The 17,697-nt window shown below is 36.6% G+C and overlaps 2 protein-coding genes and 1 long non-coding RNA gene across 3 annotated transcripts; all 3 read right to left on the bottom strand.

The window, feature by feature from the left end:
* Window positions 1-6,764: 6,764 nt before the first annotated feature.
* On the bottom strand, window positions 6,765-12,815 carry LOC105437547. The gene is made up of 4 exons (XM_030979956.1): window positions 12,667-12,815; window positions 11,676-11,969; window positions 8,146-8,394; window positions 6,765-7,061 (listed from the first exon to the last, which is right to left on the bottom strand). Exons 1-4 carry the CDS (start codon window positions 12,791-12,793, stop codon window positions 7,057-7,059), a joined length of 675 nt encoding a protein of 224 aa, XP_030835816.1. The 5' UTR covers window positions 12,794-12,815; the 3' UTR covers window positions 6,765-7,056.
* On the bottom strand, window positions 9,654-11,280 carry LOC115921776. The gene is made up of 3 exons (XR_004063106.1): window positions 11,234-11,280; window positions 9,828-9,941; window positions 9,654-9,701 (listed from the first exon to the last, which is right to left on the bottom strand). It is a non-coding gene; the product is annotated as an uncharacterized LOC115921776 (long non-coding RNA).
* Window positions 12,816-14,150: 1,335 nt separating the features above from the next.
* LOC115921606 (L-rhamnose-binding lectin ELEL-1-like) lies at window positions 14,151-16,834 on the bottom strand. Its single transcript, XM_030979216.1, has 3 exons — window positions 16,556-16,834; window positions 15,192-15,266; window positions 14,151-14,485 (listed from the first exon to the last, which is right to left on the bottom strand). The coding sequence occupies exons 1-3, from the start codon at window positions 16,659-16,661 to the stop codon at window positions 14,151-14,153; spliced, it is 516 nt and encodes a 171-aa protein (XP_030835076.1). The 5' UTR covers window positions 16,662-16,834.
* Window positions 16,835-17,697: the final 863 nt, after the last annotated feature.

The following is a 17,697-nucleotide window of genomic DNA, read 5'->3' as shown; positions in this document are numbered from 1 at the left end:
CTCTTTTGAAAAATGTGATTATTTCAGAATTAGAATTATTGTGGGGCAGGCACAGAAAATGACCAATGGTGCTTTAATGTCACACGATTGTCATATTTTGTGGTGAGGTCTAATAGTATTATCTATTGGAATGACTAAGTATGAATATTAATGGAATTATTCTTGAAATTGGAGGTACAATGCATATAACAAAGGTAGATAGAGGAAGGTGTCAGCTCGGAACATATCAAATTGTGGAAGACATTGTGTACAGATAGACGAGATACATAATAAGGAAGAATGAGAGGTATCATCCGGGGGTATCATGTAATATAATCGACTTCAATGTTAGACCTCATTTGCACACCCGTTCTAATCTTTGTGAAATTATATGAATAGAAACTCTTGAGGCATGCATAAGCATAACCCTCATTAAAGTGTAGAGCAAATGAACCAGCAGTCTTTAAACGAGATGTGAATAAGATTTGTTGATCTCATTTATTTCAACAGAATGGTTGTGGAGGGTTAATTATTATCAAATTTCAAAGGAAATGAAAGAAATCTACTTCTGTTTTATTTAAACATTACAGTAAATATCTGTGTGCTCTGTATTACAGAGAGGATTGCCATTATATGCCTAAGAACATCTATCCATGGATTGTAATTTATATTGGGGATGGTGTGCAAATGAGGGCTAGAATGTTAAAGCGGCACGAGTGAGAATCAACTCTCTAGTGTGTGCACACAAACAATGGCACTACATCAATGTAGAATCCATTGAGTCCAGTCCATAGCCTACTGTAGCACGATCACTAAGCTATCCGACAACAAATAACGTCCAAACTAGCGCCGAAAACATGCAAAATGTCTTGCAAACATTCTCCTGTTGCCAAAATTCATCTAGTTTTGGGGTGTGAAAACACAGACTCACCCTAATGCTACCCGCGTGGGCTGTATCCACATAAGGCCCCAAAAAAATCATTTGGTTGTCCTCGACTGCTTTTCTGGAGTTGGGGCGGGCGGACATTTATTAATTCGAGACATGATAAATTCAAAGCAAACACAGAAAATAAATGATGTTTGTTTTCGTTTTGATTTGAGTGTGTGTGTGTGGGGGGGGGGGGGTCTTAGCCCTCAAAGCGATTCATAATACGGAATGATTATAATTATTTCGTTATTTTATTTATTTTCATCACAGTGATCCATATAAGATTCTTACAAATGTGTATTTAAGATGTCAGTGATACATCAATATCATTGCTCGATTCTTCTGAATGATGGGGGATATAAAGGACCTCAATGAAAGTGAAAATCGTTGACTATATGACTACAATCTTACCGTTTCGCCCGCTTTCTAATTAATAAGGGTGATATTGACCAATAAAAAACCCATAGTTTTGGCATTCTTCCGATTCTCTGATTCCTTAAGCCGGTCAACAAGGTACAAGAAAATTATAGGGCCTGGATTTTTAATCAGAATCTTCATCAGAGGCTGAATGACGAAGGTACATAAAAAAAGAAATAATTCATTTTATGGCGTTAGTGATTTAAATTTCATTTTTAAAATAATTTTTATGAAAAGCGACCCTCACTCCGTATCATGAAAAGCGACCCTCACTCCGTATCATGAATAGCCACCCCCATTTCGTATTATGAATAGTGACCCCTTCCTCGTATTATGAATAACGATTGACCATCTTCTCTTATTGTGAATAGCGACCCTCTCCTCGTATTATGAATATCGACCCCCATTTCGTATTATGAATAGCGACCCTCTTCTCGTTTTATGAACAGCGACCCTCATTTCGTATTGAATAGCGACCCTCATTTCTTATTACGAACAGCGACCCTCTTCTTCGAGTCTAAATAGCAACCCTCTTCTTCTTTTATGAATAGTGACCCCTTCGTCGTATTATGAATAATGACCCTCTCCTCGTATTATGAATAGCGAACCTCATTTCGTATTATGAATAGCGACCCTCTCCTCGTTTTATTAACATAGCGACCCTTTTCTCGTCTTATGAATAGAGCCTCATTCGTATTATGACTAGCGATCCTTATGTGTGTGTGTGTGTGTGTGTGTGTGTGGGTTTTTACAGACGTATATCAATCAGATATGATTATTTACATCTGGGGACCGACCTTTAAACGTCACCATCCGAAAGACGTGACTCAGTTTCGAACCTGCGTGCTCGGCTGAATCAATTTGTAACTTCCACTTTTTAGCTGAATTACAGGCGCACGCTACAACGCCTAGTGAGTAGTGACCCCCAATGTAATTAATGAATAGCGCCCCTTCTTTATGTCGTAGCCTATGAATAGCGACCCCGATTTCGTATTATGAATAGCGGTCCTTAGGAGTAATGACCCTCAATTTATGAACAGCGACCCCATCCCACAATAACAGTCTTATTTCTTTATGAATAATGACCCCCTTTTCGTTTTTATGAATAGCGGTCCTCCAGGTATGGGAAGTTCCGCGTCATGAATAGCTTTCCTTATGAATAACGAGCAGACCCTCAATCTACGGTCTACCGTCATGGCCGTGTTTATCCTTTCAAAGAAAGATAATCCGACTCATATTGTCTTTCCACTCCGTCTCTCTCTTCTTTAATCCTTTCCGTCATTTTTATTACAAACTCTTTAACATAGGCCTTATAATTTGCTCACAAATACTTGTTTGTTTCTTTACTTGTGTCAAAATTAAATTGCTTACGTCATGGTTAAGACCAGAACCACATAGATTGTGTAGGATTTGTAGAGTCGGTATTAAATATAACCTTTACTAAATATTATGATTATAGTTTACGGACGGTTTATATATTAATATATATATATTTCCTATGTAAATAGAATAACGACCAAAGAGACTAGGAATAAAAACAGCAGAGACGTATATGTACTTCAACTACGAGTTAAATTTATTGTTATTGAGAACACTAAGACAATTTCTTCAAAGACTATCTGCACTAGTGTGGCCAGGAGGCATTATACCTCCCTGCATGGTCACTGACAGGTGGTTATCTCATCAAATCAGCTCTCAATTAGCATATATAAGAAAAAGGGGACCATGGGGACCAATGGTCATCGTCTAGGCATTGTTTGCTATATAGAGAGCGCAATCAGCTATACGTAGTGCAGTAGGGCTAAAACAACACAGTGTGACATTAACGATTTTTAGCAGGTATTATATTCATTTCTATAAGATGGAAGAGGTAAATTGTATTTCTTCTCCAAAATTACAAACGAGGATACATAATTTATTTTGATTCATGAAGACTTCTTCCATAATGTATCTACATAATTTGTTACATATTCCAAATTTGATAAATGAACAATAGGCCTTATCACAAGGAAATTATATTTCTAATCATCTTTCATTAAGAGATATCGTATTAATAGTACCCTTCTACTTTTGCTTTCGTCATCAATAATTCATTTAGTTCAAGTTCAGTATTCTTTTATATTACCCCTTTCACCTCGTTAAGCACTAGACAGTTAAAATGTTTTTAACGAGACACAATTGTTTCCATAGAATACACGATCGTTCATTTTACTTAAGTGAATTCTTAATATAAAAATTAAAAAATACTAATACAACGCAGTAATATTGCGTCAGCTATCTAGTAAAATACAAGAAAGAACACATATAACAGATTCTGGGAAATACAAATTTGGGGGGCAAATACATTAATGTATTGTGTGATTTGAGAATGGATTTCCTTCTCACATGTGCCCTTATTTCTCAAATATCACCGACTTATCCATTCTTATTATTCAACATTAAAAAATGTCGTCCCCATTGCACCCATATTGTCACGAATCTGATGCTAATAACTCAAGTAAGGTCATTTTAATATTTTTGTCCAAGCCGAATGCTCTGAAATAGCATCCGAATGTTCAAAAATACCTGTGAAATTTTAGTCCCTTCCTGTTGCCGTATATTGTGACGTTCAGATATTTAATCGAAAGTAATCATTATGATCACTGAAAAGTCTCTAAATTGGCAACGCAGGTTGAAATTTGCCATTTTCTTTCCGTCCAAATGTCAATCTCCCGTTTATTTATTTCACTAAACATGTTCATTCACAAAGTTAACTTAACAAGTTTGTTTTTTTTTTACTTCAAAAGTGTACAAAATAAACAAATAATTGTTACTCCATTAAGGAGGAAAAGCTGATTCATTTAGACCGTTTGAAAACTTAGAGCTTATGAAATATGCGTACGATGAATACTTTTACATTTAGTGCATTGAAGCCGATATATTTACTACAGTACTAAATAAAATACAGTAATCATAGAAGAAAAATAATGATATATTTCAAATAAATCCGATTATACATAGACATATTGAAGATTTTTTTTTTTTAATTTAATTTTTTTTTAATTTTTTTTTTTTTACTTACACCTGCACAACAAGAACACAAATTAAATTATGGAATAACAGGATATGTGAAAGTCTCCACATATACACACACAATCAGGGCGTTTATCTTCATCACCTTGAAGCAGCACTTACACTGGAAGAAGAAGAAAAATTGTAACAAGTGGAATTCAGTCAACTTTTATCATAGAGGGGATAGCACGTATGCAACTATCGGAATATCCATGTATATAATTATAAATATATTTTTATGTGGACGTCTTCCAATCCTAATAACTATCATATACACTTTCCACATACCAGAATCTTGCAACATGATTGGTCAAATTGACGCCACATGATACATGTAGATTTTGTATCCTAATGGGGGAAAGGTACAATGTATTCAGTATGGATTTCTTTTCTTTACACTTGCTGCATGTACACATACACGTTATAAAAACTAATTGTAAGGGGTTCACCAAAACTGTATCTGCGAACGTATCTAAAACAAAAATAATAATTATAATGTTAATGATAATGATGATGACTATGATGATGAGAAGTCGAAGAAGAATATGAAAAATGATTTTAAAAAACCCAACATAAACAACAGGGAATTTTAATGAGTTCATATTAGCGAAAGTCTTCAAAAACCTTAAATAGACCCCTTTTGGTTTTTATCACAGCATTGAAACAGCTACTGGTATTCAAAAGATCACTTATTTTTACTGTCATAATGTTTAGACTAGAACATGTGGGTGTAAATAGGTTGAGGTAATTGAACCAAATGTGATATCGATGTGGGATTCAAAGGAAATAATTAATAACTGTTTAAAGGGCATTAGTTCTGAATTACAGTTTATGTTCACTCTATTCAACTTTCATAATAAGATCACATATGTTTTTAGTTTAATGATTATATATAGAGAGACAAAATGAAATGGCATATGACCTAAGCTGACATTACGTAAAGCCGTTCACGGTCAGATTTCTAAATGAATTGTTGAATTTACATAAAAATATTAATGATAATGTCAATGATTTTTGACGTAACTTATTATGAGATCTTAAACACCTTATACACGATAGTTCCATTTACATTTTTAAATTCAGTAATGAAGGAAATTAAATATGCTATGACTAAATTTCATATGACTTACAAAACATTCATATGATTTACAATTTCCCCGCCGAAATGACTGCAACAGGCCTTACGCCTGTAAGTGACAAGGCAGGGAAATTCCACTTTGCAAAAGGATTATTTTTCTTCAAATTATGTGCTAAACATTTTATAAATTCATTTTTTTAAACCAAAATGTATTCCTTAGATAAATCTCTTTTAAACGAAAATCCATCCTTAATAGCAAATTAATCTGAGTGTAAGCAAAAGAGTAAAAAACAGACTGGTTAAAGTCTGATCGAAATCGGACCAACAATAATAAAGTTATGAATTTGTAATCACTTTACGTATGGATACTTCAAATTACTTGCATAGTAGTGCTGGACAACTGTCCAATCCGTTCCAACGCAAAAAAATACTCAAATGTAATTATTATTATGATTCTTTTTAGAGGACCTGTGATAATATGCTAACCATTATAGATTGTGAGTAGTACCCCAACCGAGAAAGTGCTTAGGAGGCCAAAAACATAAATTAATGATGTTTTTGTTCCCGACAGACGAGCAATTTGTCCGTGACTACGTCACAATTCACCTACCGTAATTGCCATCTTGAGACTCGCACAGATGTAGTGATTTCATATTTCAAACATTCATAACTTTTTAATAATTGCCCGATTAATTTCAAACTTTTGCCATCCTGTTTCCCTTATAATTATTTGCTCTGTTACGCATGAAAGCACACATGTTGGATTGCCCTTAAGCTATTCTGGTGATGTGCTGTGCGAAAACGATTAGACTGCTTTAAAAACAAAGGAGAATCATGTTGAGAGCTCAAATATTACAATCTGGGACACACAAATAATGATTATTATATCCTGCATCAAAAATTTGTTGGCTTTTGATTGGTTGAGAGCTCGTCACATGACCAAAAATATTTGAGCTATTTTTAGAAAGTACTATATGAGAGTACTATTTTGGTTTACTATTTGGGAGTTGAAAAAAAATGTGAATTTTTTTTTTTGAATTGAATCATTTTTTTTTTTCAAATCTTGATTTAATGAATACAAAATATTTTAAATCTTTTTAGATAAAAATTAACATTTCTTTTTGTTCCAAAATTTTTTTTCTTCCCAAAAATGTTTTTTTATTATTATTTTTTTTTTTAAATAAATTTTTGATGCAGGATATAAAACAAATATACCATGCCTTCTATTCGAGGTACTGGTTAAACTATGGGCCTCGGGGACTCCAAAAGTACCATTTGCTTCGGGGCTGCGCCCCTCAGCAAATAGTACTATTGGAGTCACCTCTTGCGCATAGTTTCAACCAGAACCTCTCAAGGCAGTGTATATTTGTATAATAAATGAGCCTTGAAAGATGCCCTGTTTTCTTATGAAAGTCTGTGTAATGCTTATATGACACTATAGACAAATAATGCCATTCGACTATCATGCACGTTGAATTTCCCTTGTTGTCACCATTGGGTTACCTAGTGCAGTTTCATATTGCTTAATTTACTCAATTATTAAATTGTAATCACTACTGGACCCTGCGTCGTGGCCAGGGACGACAGCAACATCAGGATCAACTCAGCCTACATGATCAAAAGAAAGACAAAAAGAAAGAGAGGATAAGAGGACGAAAAGTAGAAGAACGTATAAATTCTCTGTTAAAGTCATCGTTTATCATGTTAAATCCGAGATGCACGGCCCTACGTATTATCAGTGTCTGTAATATGGTATAATATTGAAGCCCTAAAAACTTGCGCTTCAAAATGACCGTGAAGTGCCTCAAAAAGTAAAATCTTTGAGTGACCGGTTTTACCATACTCCTTTTCCCCAGTAGACTGAAGACTTGAAATTTTGATTTCAATCATAAATATCTTGATAAATAGACAGGCGATCGGCTTGTAAAATTCATGGGGTTCCTGACTGACCTAAAGGTTTATAATTATCGTTTCAGAATCTGAGACAAAGATACCCAATCCCTTTAAGGGTCTAAAAAGGCAGAGACTTAAGACAAGTTTCCCTTTAAAGGTACTATGTCCCATTTGCAGGCCAACAAAATAATGAAAAGGTTAAATTCAAACGGCATTTACAACTTCCCTCAAAACAAAAGGGGTTTAAAATGTCTTTAAACCGGAAAATAACGACCATTAGTTGTCGAATCGACTTTCGTGATGGCAATCAATAAAGTAATAGCTTAATTTTCAGACCCTTGTACCGAATGGTCGTACGTTTTGTGCTACGTAAAAATTCAATCAGTTTATTGGAGGAGCTCGCGCCTTTGAATGTTTGAAAGATATATGGCGCCATAAAAATGCTGTTCATCATCATCATCATCATCATCATTACGAGAATTGGGTTATTGATGTAGACAAATGCTCATGCACCCTTTACAGCTCATTTATGTAAGTTATTACCAAAGAAAAAAAGAAGTCGGTCAGCCACTCAATAGTGTCTGACAGTGAAGTCAAGAAAGTAAAGGTGTTTCCTTGCATAGTTGGAATATTAGGACACTGCTAACATTTACATTTCACAGATAAGACATACGTGACACGTTCATAATTCCTGCAAAGTTCTACATCATTTAATGTTGGCTGCAAGTGGGACATAGTCCCTTAAAGAGATTCCAATGAATGAATGGAATTCTAAGTAAAGATGTTTTAAGATACTCACGTTGAACTACAATAACTCTGAACGTGCAATACCATTCATTTTCACTTGGATCCGTGAACGTGTACGTAATATCATGTATTCCTAGGAAGAACACACCCGGTCCGCGAGAAGGAACGACTTGATACTTCGTGCCGGAGTCATCTATTCCTGATGGAATGTTCCATGAAACGAATGTTATCGTTTGGCCAACGGGCACAGTCGTATTAAAGTTTGAAGGACACTGAGTCACAACTGAAGGGATGGTGTCAGCTGAAAGATATTGCAAAGAATAATCAAAAAAAGACAAACGACCACATAAGTATGACTTTGCTTCTTAAATTCAACAGCTAAATATGACACTGAACTTAGAAATTATAATTAATGGAAAATAAATCATTTTATGTATGTTATATTACCAAAACAAACAAAAATCAGTCCGTCACTCAATATTCTGACAGCGAGGTCTAGAAAGTTAACGGGTTTCCTTGCATAATTGAAATATAAGGACATGCTTGAATGTTTAAATTTCACAGATAGGACATGCGTCACATGTTCATAATTGCTGCAAAATTCTACAGAATTCGATGTTGGCTGCAAATGGGACATGAGCGCTATACAAGAACCCACTATTATTATTATTATTATTATTATTATGTACTAATAACATACATAAAATGAGCTGTAAAGGGTACATGAGCATATTTTGTCTACATCAATAACCCACTTCTTGTAATGGCTTAAATCAAACTGATTGAATCTTTGCGCAGCACAAAACTTACGACCATTCGGTACAATGCTCTGAAAATCAGACTATTACTATACTGTATTGGTATCACTTAAAGGTAATACAAAGTTTTGGTATAGGGTCATGAATTTGGTTCAAATGAACATATCGGGAGCATATGCGATCCTACAATATTCAGTGATCGTTGTCGCGGTTGAAATCGAGTCTAAAGTTATGAAATTGTGAATAATAAGCTAAGATATTAATTAAGCTATAAAACAATGTTTCTGGCTAAAAATCGACCGATTGGCTATTCCCGTTTGGAAATTATATATCACAACTACATTTTCTGAGATTTTCATGGTCGCAGCTACCATAATACGGCCATAGGCGCTATTTGAAATTTATCAAAGTTTACCGGGAGCACCGGTAAATTTTTATATTCCATTTTTCTCGAAAGCAGAAGTGTTTTAGGGGCTAAATTTTCTAGTGCATATAATACATCCACATGGGCATCCAAACATATCAAAATTATAAAGAATCACTCTCCACCTAATTTTCAAAATTTCCCAAAACTTTTTATTACCTTTAAGTCACATTTTCATTTTGTTTGGCTTGCAAATGGGACATAGTACCTTTAAAGGGTATCAAGCAACTACTCTAGATTTTAAATCGAATTTAACTATTTGTTGAAAGCTTGATACGAAATGAATGGGAAAAACGTTGACATATAAGTTACCTGTTTCACAGTTTTCTCCCTGGTGGGTGCTAGGACATTCACAAGTTCGAGTACTATCAACAAAAGTGCAGGTTCCTCCATTCTGACATGGTGTTACATCACAAAGGTCAATCTCTGAAGAAAAAAAGAGATGAAAGGTAGAGAGAATAAGTCGCATATACACGTATTTTAATTTGAATTTAACTATTTGTTGAAAGCTTGATACGAAATGAATTGGAAAAACGTTTACATATAAGTTACCTGTTTCACAGTTTTCTCCCTGGTGGGTGCTAGGACATTCACAAGTTCGAGTACCATCAACAAAAGTGCAGGTTCCTCCATTCTGACATGGTGTTACATCACAAAGGTCAATCTCTGAAGAAAAAAAGAGATGAAAAGTAGAGAGAATAAGTCGCATATACACGTATTTTAATTTGAATTTAACTATTTGTTGAAAGCTTGATACAAAATGAATTGGAAAAACGTTGACATATAAGTTACCTGTTTCACAGTTTTCTCCCTGGTGGGTGCTAGGACATTCACAAGTTCGAGTACTATCAACAAAAGTGCAGGTTCCTCCATTCTGACATGGTGTTACATCACAAAGGTCAATCTCTGAAGAAAAAAGTGATAAAAAGTAGATAGAATGAGCCGAAAATACACGTATTTGAAATCGAATTTTAAGTTTTTGTTGAAAGCTTGATACAAAATGAATCGAAAAAACGTTTACATATAAGTTACCTGTTTCACAGTTTTCTCCCTGGTGGGTGCTAGGACATTCACAAGTTCGAGTACTATCAACAAAAGTGCAGGTTCCTCCATTCTGACATGGTGTTACATCACAAAGGTTAATCTCTGAAGATAAAAAGTGATGAAAAGTAGAAAGAATGAGCCGAAAATACACGTATTTTAAATCGAATTTAACTATTTGTTGAAAGCTTCATACAAAATGAATTGGAAAAACGTTTACATATAAGTTACCTGTTTCACAGTTTACTCCCTGGTGGGTGCTAGGACATCCCCAGGTTCGAGTAGTATCAACAAAAGTGCAGGTTCCTCCATTCTGACATGGTGTTACATCACTCGTCCCCCTTCCTTTTCCTTTTCTTTCCCCTCCCTCTATTTATAACTTCTTCTCTCCTTTACTTCCTCCACCGTGTCCACCTTTCGTTCCTATCTCTCTCTCTCTCTCTCTTTCTATCTCTCCCTCTTTCTCTCCCCTCCTTTTCTGTCTTTCTCCCCCTTTCTCCCCTCTCTCTCTCTTATTACTATTTTTGCTCCTCAATCTAGTCTCCTCACGACCTTTTTCTCTCTTCTTAATCTTTAAATGTCGACTTCTTTCATAAGTTTTTCCTATTACTATGTAATTTATACAGTGCTTTTTGTTAATGTCATGATCTCGTTTGAATTCATGTACATTATGTGACTCATCAATTATTTTGTAACAACTTTGTATTTTGTGTTATGTGCTGCCGGTGGAGGCCAAATTTTTATGTTTTGAATATGCACCAATAAATTATCTATCTATCTATCTATCAATCTCTGAAGAAAAAAAAGATGAAAAGTAGAGAGAATAAGTCCTATATACACGTATTTTAATTTGAATTTAACTATTTGTTGAAAGCTTGATACAAAATGAATGGGAAAAACGTTGACATATAAGTTACCTGTTTCACAGTTTTCTCCCTGGTGGGTGCTAGGACATCCACAAGTTGATCCTCGTTGAGGGTGCCTTTCAGAAAGTGAATTACGCAGATGATGTTTGGTGCTCAAGGTGACTTCTCCCCCGTGGTTGATTTCTTAATAAGGATAACTTAGCTACCCCATGGCCCAGAATTGCTGTCGTGTTTATAATGCTATTAAAAAGAGCATTTTTACGATCTATTTAGAGAGGTGAACATGGACGTGTTAACCATCATTACTGGAGCCATCAAATACACTGAATAATATTTTAAAATGTGCCCGCTTTTGTTTAAGGACGGCCATGCACCTGTCTGATACATTGAATCATATTTTGTTATGCTCTTGGATGCCCCCCAGCTATGGTAGACAGGGTATTACAGTGCTCTCAGAAACCATGGAAACTGAATCGGTCTATAAGTATCTTACCACATTGCCCAGCACCACATGTGTATGTGACTTGCAAGTAGGCCTCAGGGTTCGAAAGGCATGGGTGGTCAAGCAGATAACCTCGCCCATGAACATAGCAGCTTGGCTTGTTTCTGCACCATCTGCCTTGCACGAGATCCGTAACATCTTCGAAACACATGTTGGAGGTATTGGCGTCGTCACTTGGACATATGGTGCTGTCATTCCGCCCGTAAAAGGCGCTGCAGATGACGACATTTTCCGGTGTACAGTCCAGGTGCTTGAAATGATTTTTACACACATGTTCCAATTGTCCTAGAAGGGTGAGAAATTAAACGAGCAAAAGTTTACTTTCTTTCTTTTTTTCTTTCACCGGGAGTAAGATTTTGTAAATTCCTGCTTTCCCTCCTAGTAACGCTTGGCGGGCGGGGTCTTGATAAATTTACGGAATCCTGCCCGCCATCCCACATTAGCTAAGTAGGGAAACTGGGATAAGAAAAAAATAATCCTCGCAATAATATCCCTCTTTTCAGGTGGGGGTACCGTACCGGCCCCCTTTAGTTCCCCTGTCCACCTATACTCCTAAATAGGGGATTTTTCATTAACGACGATTGCTCTAAGTACATGTTTTAATGTTTTTTAATGTAGGCTATAGTAGTAGAATTCGTTTTTTTTTCTAAAGTTTTAGTAAAGGACATGTACAATCTTTGTTTCTTTGGGCCACCTGGGGGGGGGGGGGGCAGGGGAGGGTGATCAGCTTAGCGAGAATATTTTATCCCCTTTTTTTCAGAAGCCCCCCCCCCCCCCCTTTGGCTCCGTGAATCTCCCTAATTATCCTTATTTATTGGTATGATCATCAATGGCACTTGCTTTGAATGATTTGAGATTGTGACAGGTGTTAATTGTTTGTATTTTGTCCGTGTCTCGAATGTACAGACATAAACGAACTTCGCATCGTAGCCTGCGAAAGGTATCGTATCGTATCTTAGTTTAGACATAGGTGCCAACATACTTGGTGGTGTCGTTGTTGCCATCGGTGTGGTTGTCGGTTGTGTCGTTGTTGCCATCGGTGTGGTTGTCGGTTGTGTCGTTGTTGTCATCTGCTTTGTGGTCGGACCATCTGGAGTATATATGAACATGTCGTAAGGAACAAAATTATTATAGAAATATGTCGGACTTTTTACGTAAAAAAATGGGTCAAATACTTTCTAAAAAGAATGGATAATCGCTCTTCGTTTACCCCCTCTGGGAGCACCTCATTGATCGTCTTGTGTAGGTTTCTTTATATATATATATATATATATATATATTTTAGTGTTGCCTCTAAAAAGTGATTCTAGAGTCAATGTAGAAAATAGGTTGACAGAGTATTCATTACCATTCTAAGTTTAGAATTCCTCGACTTGAAGTTGAACAAACTCATAACTCTTTAATGTTTGTCCGACCTTTCTCCAACTTTAATCGCTATGCCCCCTCATTTGTTCAAGGTTCAAGTTTCATTTTATTTATTTCTTTCACAACATTTTTACATTTAATAATAGAAAATATGAAAGAAAGTGGAGACCTTAGAAAAACTGGGCTTGTAAGAGCAAGGTCCCCATATAACATAAGCCATCAATGTTTCACTTTTTAAAATGTTTCAAAGTTATCAAAACTACACATGATTAAATATGGGGGAAATATTTACAAAAGGGATAGCTTGAAATTTGAAAAGGAGAGGATGAAAATATATACAAAAGGATCGAGAGGAAAAAAGCAAACTGGAACGAGAAAAACAACAAAACAGAGAAAAAAAGAAAATTATATATCACAACTACATTTTCTGAGATTTTCATGGTCGCAGCTACCATAATACGGCCATAGGCGCTATTTGAAATTTATCAAAGTTTACCGGGAGTACCGGTAAATTTTTATATTCCATTTTTCTCGAAAGCAGAAGTGTTTTAGGGGCTAAATTTTCTAGTGCATATAATACATCCACATGGGCATCCAAACATATCAAAATTATAAAGAATCACTCTCCACATAATTTTCAAAATTTCCCAAAACTTGTTATTACCTTTAAGTCACATTTTCATTTTGTTTGGCCTGCAAATGGGACATAGTAACCTCAAAGGGTATCAAGCAACTACTCTAGATGTCGATCCTCGTTGAGGGTGCCTTTCAGAAAGTGAATTACGCAGATGATGTTTGGTGCTCAAGGTGACTTCTCCCCCGTGGTTGATTTCTTAATAAGGATAACTTAGCTACCCCATGGCCCAGAATTGCTGTCGTGTTTATAATGCTATTAAAAAGAGCATTTTTACGATCTATTTAGAGAGGTGAACATGGACGTGTTAACCATCATTACTGGAGCCATCAAATACACTGAATAATATTTTAAAATGTGCCCGCTTTTGTTTAAGGACGGCCATGCACCTGTCTGATACATTGAATCATATTTTGTTATGCTCTTGGATGCCCCCCAGCTATGGTAGACAGGGTATTACAGTGCTCTCAGAAACCATGGAAACTGAATCGGTCTATAAGTATCTTACCACATTGCCCAGCACCACATGTGTATGTGACTTGCAAGTAGGCCTCAGGGTTCGAAAGGCATGGGTGGTCAAGCAGATAACCTCGCCCATGAACATAGCAGCTTGGCTTGTTTCTGCACCATCTGCCTTGCACGAGATCCGTAACATCTTCGAAACACATGTTGGAGGTATTGGCGTCGTCACTTGGACATATGGTGCTGTTATTCCGCCCGTAAAAGGCGCTGCAGATGACGACATTTTCCGGTGTACAGTCCAGGTGCTTGAAATGATTTTTACACACATGTTCCAATTGTCCTAGAAGGGTGAGAAATTAAACGAGCAAAAGTTTACTTTCTTTTTTTTTCTTTCACCGGGAGTAAGATTTTGTAAATTCCTGCTTTCCCTCCTAGAAACGCTTGGCGGGCGGGGTCTTGATAAATTTACGGAATCCTGCCCGCCATCCCACATTAGCTAAGTAGGGAAACTGGGATAAGAAAAAAATAATCCTCGCAATAATATCCCTCTTTTCAGGTGGGGGTACCGTACCGGCCCCCTTTAGTTCCCCTGTCCACCTATACTCCTAAATAGGGGATTTTTCATTAATGACAATTGCTCTAAGTACATGTTTTAATGTTTTTTAATGTAGGCTATAGTAGTAGAATTCGTTTTTTTTTTCTAGAGTTTTAATAAAGGACATGTACAATCTTCGTATCTTTAAAGGTTTCTTTGGGCCACCTGGGGGGGGGGGGAGCAGGGGAGGATGATCAGCTTAGGCGAGAATATTTTATCCTTTTTTTTTCTTCAGAGGGGCGCCCCCTTTGGCTCCGTGAATCTCCCTAATTATCCTTATTTATTGGTATGATCATCAATGGCACTTGCTTTGAATGATTTGAGATTGTGACAGGTGTTAATTGTTTGTATTTTGTCCGTGTCTCGAATGTACAGACATAAACGAACTTCGCATCGTAGCCTGCGAAAGGTATCGTATCGTATCTTAGTTTAGACATAGGTGCCAACATACTTGGTGGTGTCGTTGTTGCCATCGGTGTGGTTGTCGGTTGTGTCGTTGTTGTCATCTGCTTTGTGGTCGGACCATCTGGAGTATATATGAACATGTCGTAAGGAACAAAATTATTATAGAAATATGTCGGACTTTTTACGTAAAAAAATGGGTCAAATACTTTCTAAAAAAATGGATAATCGCTCTTCGTTCACCCCTCTGGGAGCACCTCATTGATCGTCTTGTGTAGGTTTCTTGATATATATGTGTTTTTTAGTGTTGCCTCTAATAAGTGATTCTAGAGTCAATGTAGAAAATAGGTTGACAGGCATTCATTCAATTCTAAGTTTAGAATTCCTCGACTTGAAGTTGAACAAATTCATAACTCTTTAATGTTTGTCCGACCTTTCTCCAACTTTAATCGCTATGCCCCCTCATTTGTTCAAGGTTCAAGTTTCATTTTATTTATTTCTTTCACAACATTTTTACATAATATAATAAAAAAGAAGAAAAAACAATTTAAGTGCAATTTTAAGTCGATATATAATCCAAATGAAAGAAAGTGGAGACCTTAGAAAAGCTGGGCTTGTAAGAGCAAGGTCCCCATATAACATAATCCATCAATGTCCATCACTTTTTAAAATGTTTCAAAGTTATCAAAACTACACATGATTAAATATGGGGGAAATATTTACAAAAGGGATAGCTTGAAATTTGAAAAAGAGAGGATGAAAATATATACAAAAGGATCGAGAGGAAAAAAGCAAACTGGAACGAGAAAAACAACAAAACAGAGAAAAACAGAGAAAGAAGAAAGTTATATGTTCAAGTGAACACGAATTCGTTTAATCAAATTATGGGAATGCAAGCATTACTTTAATTTTAAACCAACAGAACTTTGTTATTCCTGGCTCATTTTTCCTGATTGAGGTGTCATATGAAAGGGCAGAAAATGAACTTTCTAGAAATGTGATTTTCTTTTTGAAAGTCAGATATCGCCCTAAAAATGACATTTTAACTTCCTCTCTTTAAATTGTTTTTAATCATTCATGCGTGAAATACGCATCATATGAGTTGCATCAAATGAAAGAGGATCTAAGCTTTACAAAATCTAAATATGTGTCATTTATTAATTATAAATTTGATTAAGTTATGATAAAACATTGATAATCCTCGGTTTCGTTTTTTTCTGGGACGGTAATCCGCGTTAGCCGCTCTCCAACCAGGTGTAAATGAATACCTGGCAATCGCTGGGGGTGATGAAGAACAGCATTGAAGCTGCATGGTGAGGCTTCCCAAGCGGGATCGTGATCATTACTATCATTATTATTAAAATAATTATTATTAATATCATTATTATTCATTATTTTTACTGTTATACATACCCGTCGTGCAATTAGGTGGACCAGGGGACCAACTTGCAGTAATTGCTGTATTGTTCTGTTCACAGACGACCAACAGGTCCAATGAAGTGGCTGTAGTGCCCGCCATGCAGGTGTACGTATATTCTTCTCCAGGAGACCCTTCATCTATCAAGACACTCTCCGTATTGACACCCTCTGGCGGTGCACCACACTTTACCCCTGTTTAACGTTAAGTATGAGAAGTGGATGCATAATTAACTACTACTTTGGCGATGGGACAAACTATGATCGTAGAGGAGATCTCAGGGCTACTTTCTTCCCGAGCTGAAGGCGAGGTAAGATGGTAGGCCTATAGCCCATGAGATCACCTAGGCGATGATAATTTGCCCATCCGCCTTATCAAAAGGAAATGGTTATTGGACACCCCATAATGACAATACTATAACGTTTACTAGAGGATATATATATATATAAATGTATTAATCTTAATTTTAATTCATGTTCGTGCCACTATACTGCACTGCACTGTATATGCATGCACTGCATGCTACTTTTGCAAATGAGAAGGTCTTCTTGCTCATTGCTGCAAATACGTGCTTGGCAATGCCCTACGTCACATAAACCTACGAGTATCTAACATCGCAAAACTATCAATTAGCCTAGGTCACATTTACTCTACGGCTAGGTTACGGCGGCTGTACGCCCCCGAAACGCCTCCCATGAGAGAATGGCTAGCAAGAATCAGATTCTGCGTATAATTATCGGCTTGCATGGTGATATAGATTTACAGTAGGCTTGCAGTTGCGCCATGTGAGAGATGGGAGGATTGGGAGTCATGAAAAGGACTCTCGGTAATCTTTCTTGAGGGTGTGTATGTAGTCCTGAAAAGGACTGTTGGTGTAGTCTTGAAAAAGACTGTTGGTTACGATGGCCTCGAATTGTCGGGCGCATCATTATAGGTCACGTTTGCCGCCGCAGCCGTGCGGTCTAAAATATCTGCGGCCAATAGCAATCATAGGACCGCCGCAGCATTCCCACGGTCGCATACGGTAGCGGTCACATTATGTTAGGGTAGCCGCAAGGCGTATTTTGAATTTGTGGAGACAGAAAATCTGCGACTACGGTACGGCCTTTGAAATAATGACGCACGGTCACCTTAGGGC

This window comes from Strongylocentrotus purpuratus, unplaced genomic scaffold (assembly GCF_000002235.5).
Source record: "Strongylocentrotus purpuratus isolate Spur 01 unplaced genomic scaffold, Spur_5.0 spur5_scaffold_10, whole genome shotgun sequence".
Classification (NCBI taxonomy): Eukaryota; Metazoa; Echinodermata; class Echinoidea; order Camarodonta; family Strongylocentrotidae; genus Strongylocentrotus; species Strongylocentrotus purpuratus.
Note: the sequence above shows the minus strand (reverse complement) of the source record. Positions and strands in the feature narration are given on the sequence as shown.

What these genes read in the sequence shown, in the direction of transcription:
- LOC105437547 (XM_030979956.1), bottom strand. Translation starts at nt 12,793, where the DNA reads ATGTTCATATATACTCCAGATGGTCCGACCACAAAGCAGATGACAACA. An exon ending in GGCAACAACGACACCACCAA is followed by an intron (nt 11,970 to 12,666) that starts GTATGTTGGCAC and finishes TCACCCTTCTAG; the next exon opens with GACAATTGGAACATGTGTGT. An exon ending in ATGTGGTGCTGGGCAATGTG is followed by an intron (nt 8,395 to 11,675) that starts GTAAGATACTTA and finishes AATATCTTTCAG; the next exon opens with CTGACACCATCCCTTCAGTT.
- LOC115921606 (XM_030979216.1), bottom strand. Translation starts at nt 16,661, where the DNA reads ATGGCGGGCACTACAGCCACTTCATTGGACCTGTTGGTCGTCTGTGAA. An exon ending in TCCACCTAATTGCACGACGG is followed by an intron (nt 15,267 to 16,555) that starts GTATGTATAACA and finishes TATATACTCCAG; the next exon opens with ATGGTCCGACCACAAAGCAG. An exon ending in GGCAACAACGACACCACCAA is followed by an intron (nt 14,486 to 15,191) that starts GTATGTTGGCAC and finishes TCACCCTTCTAG; the next exon opens with GACAATTGGAACATGTGTGT.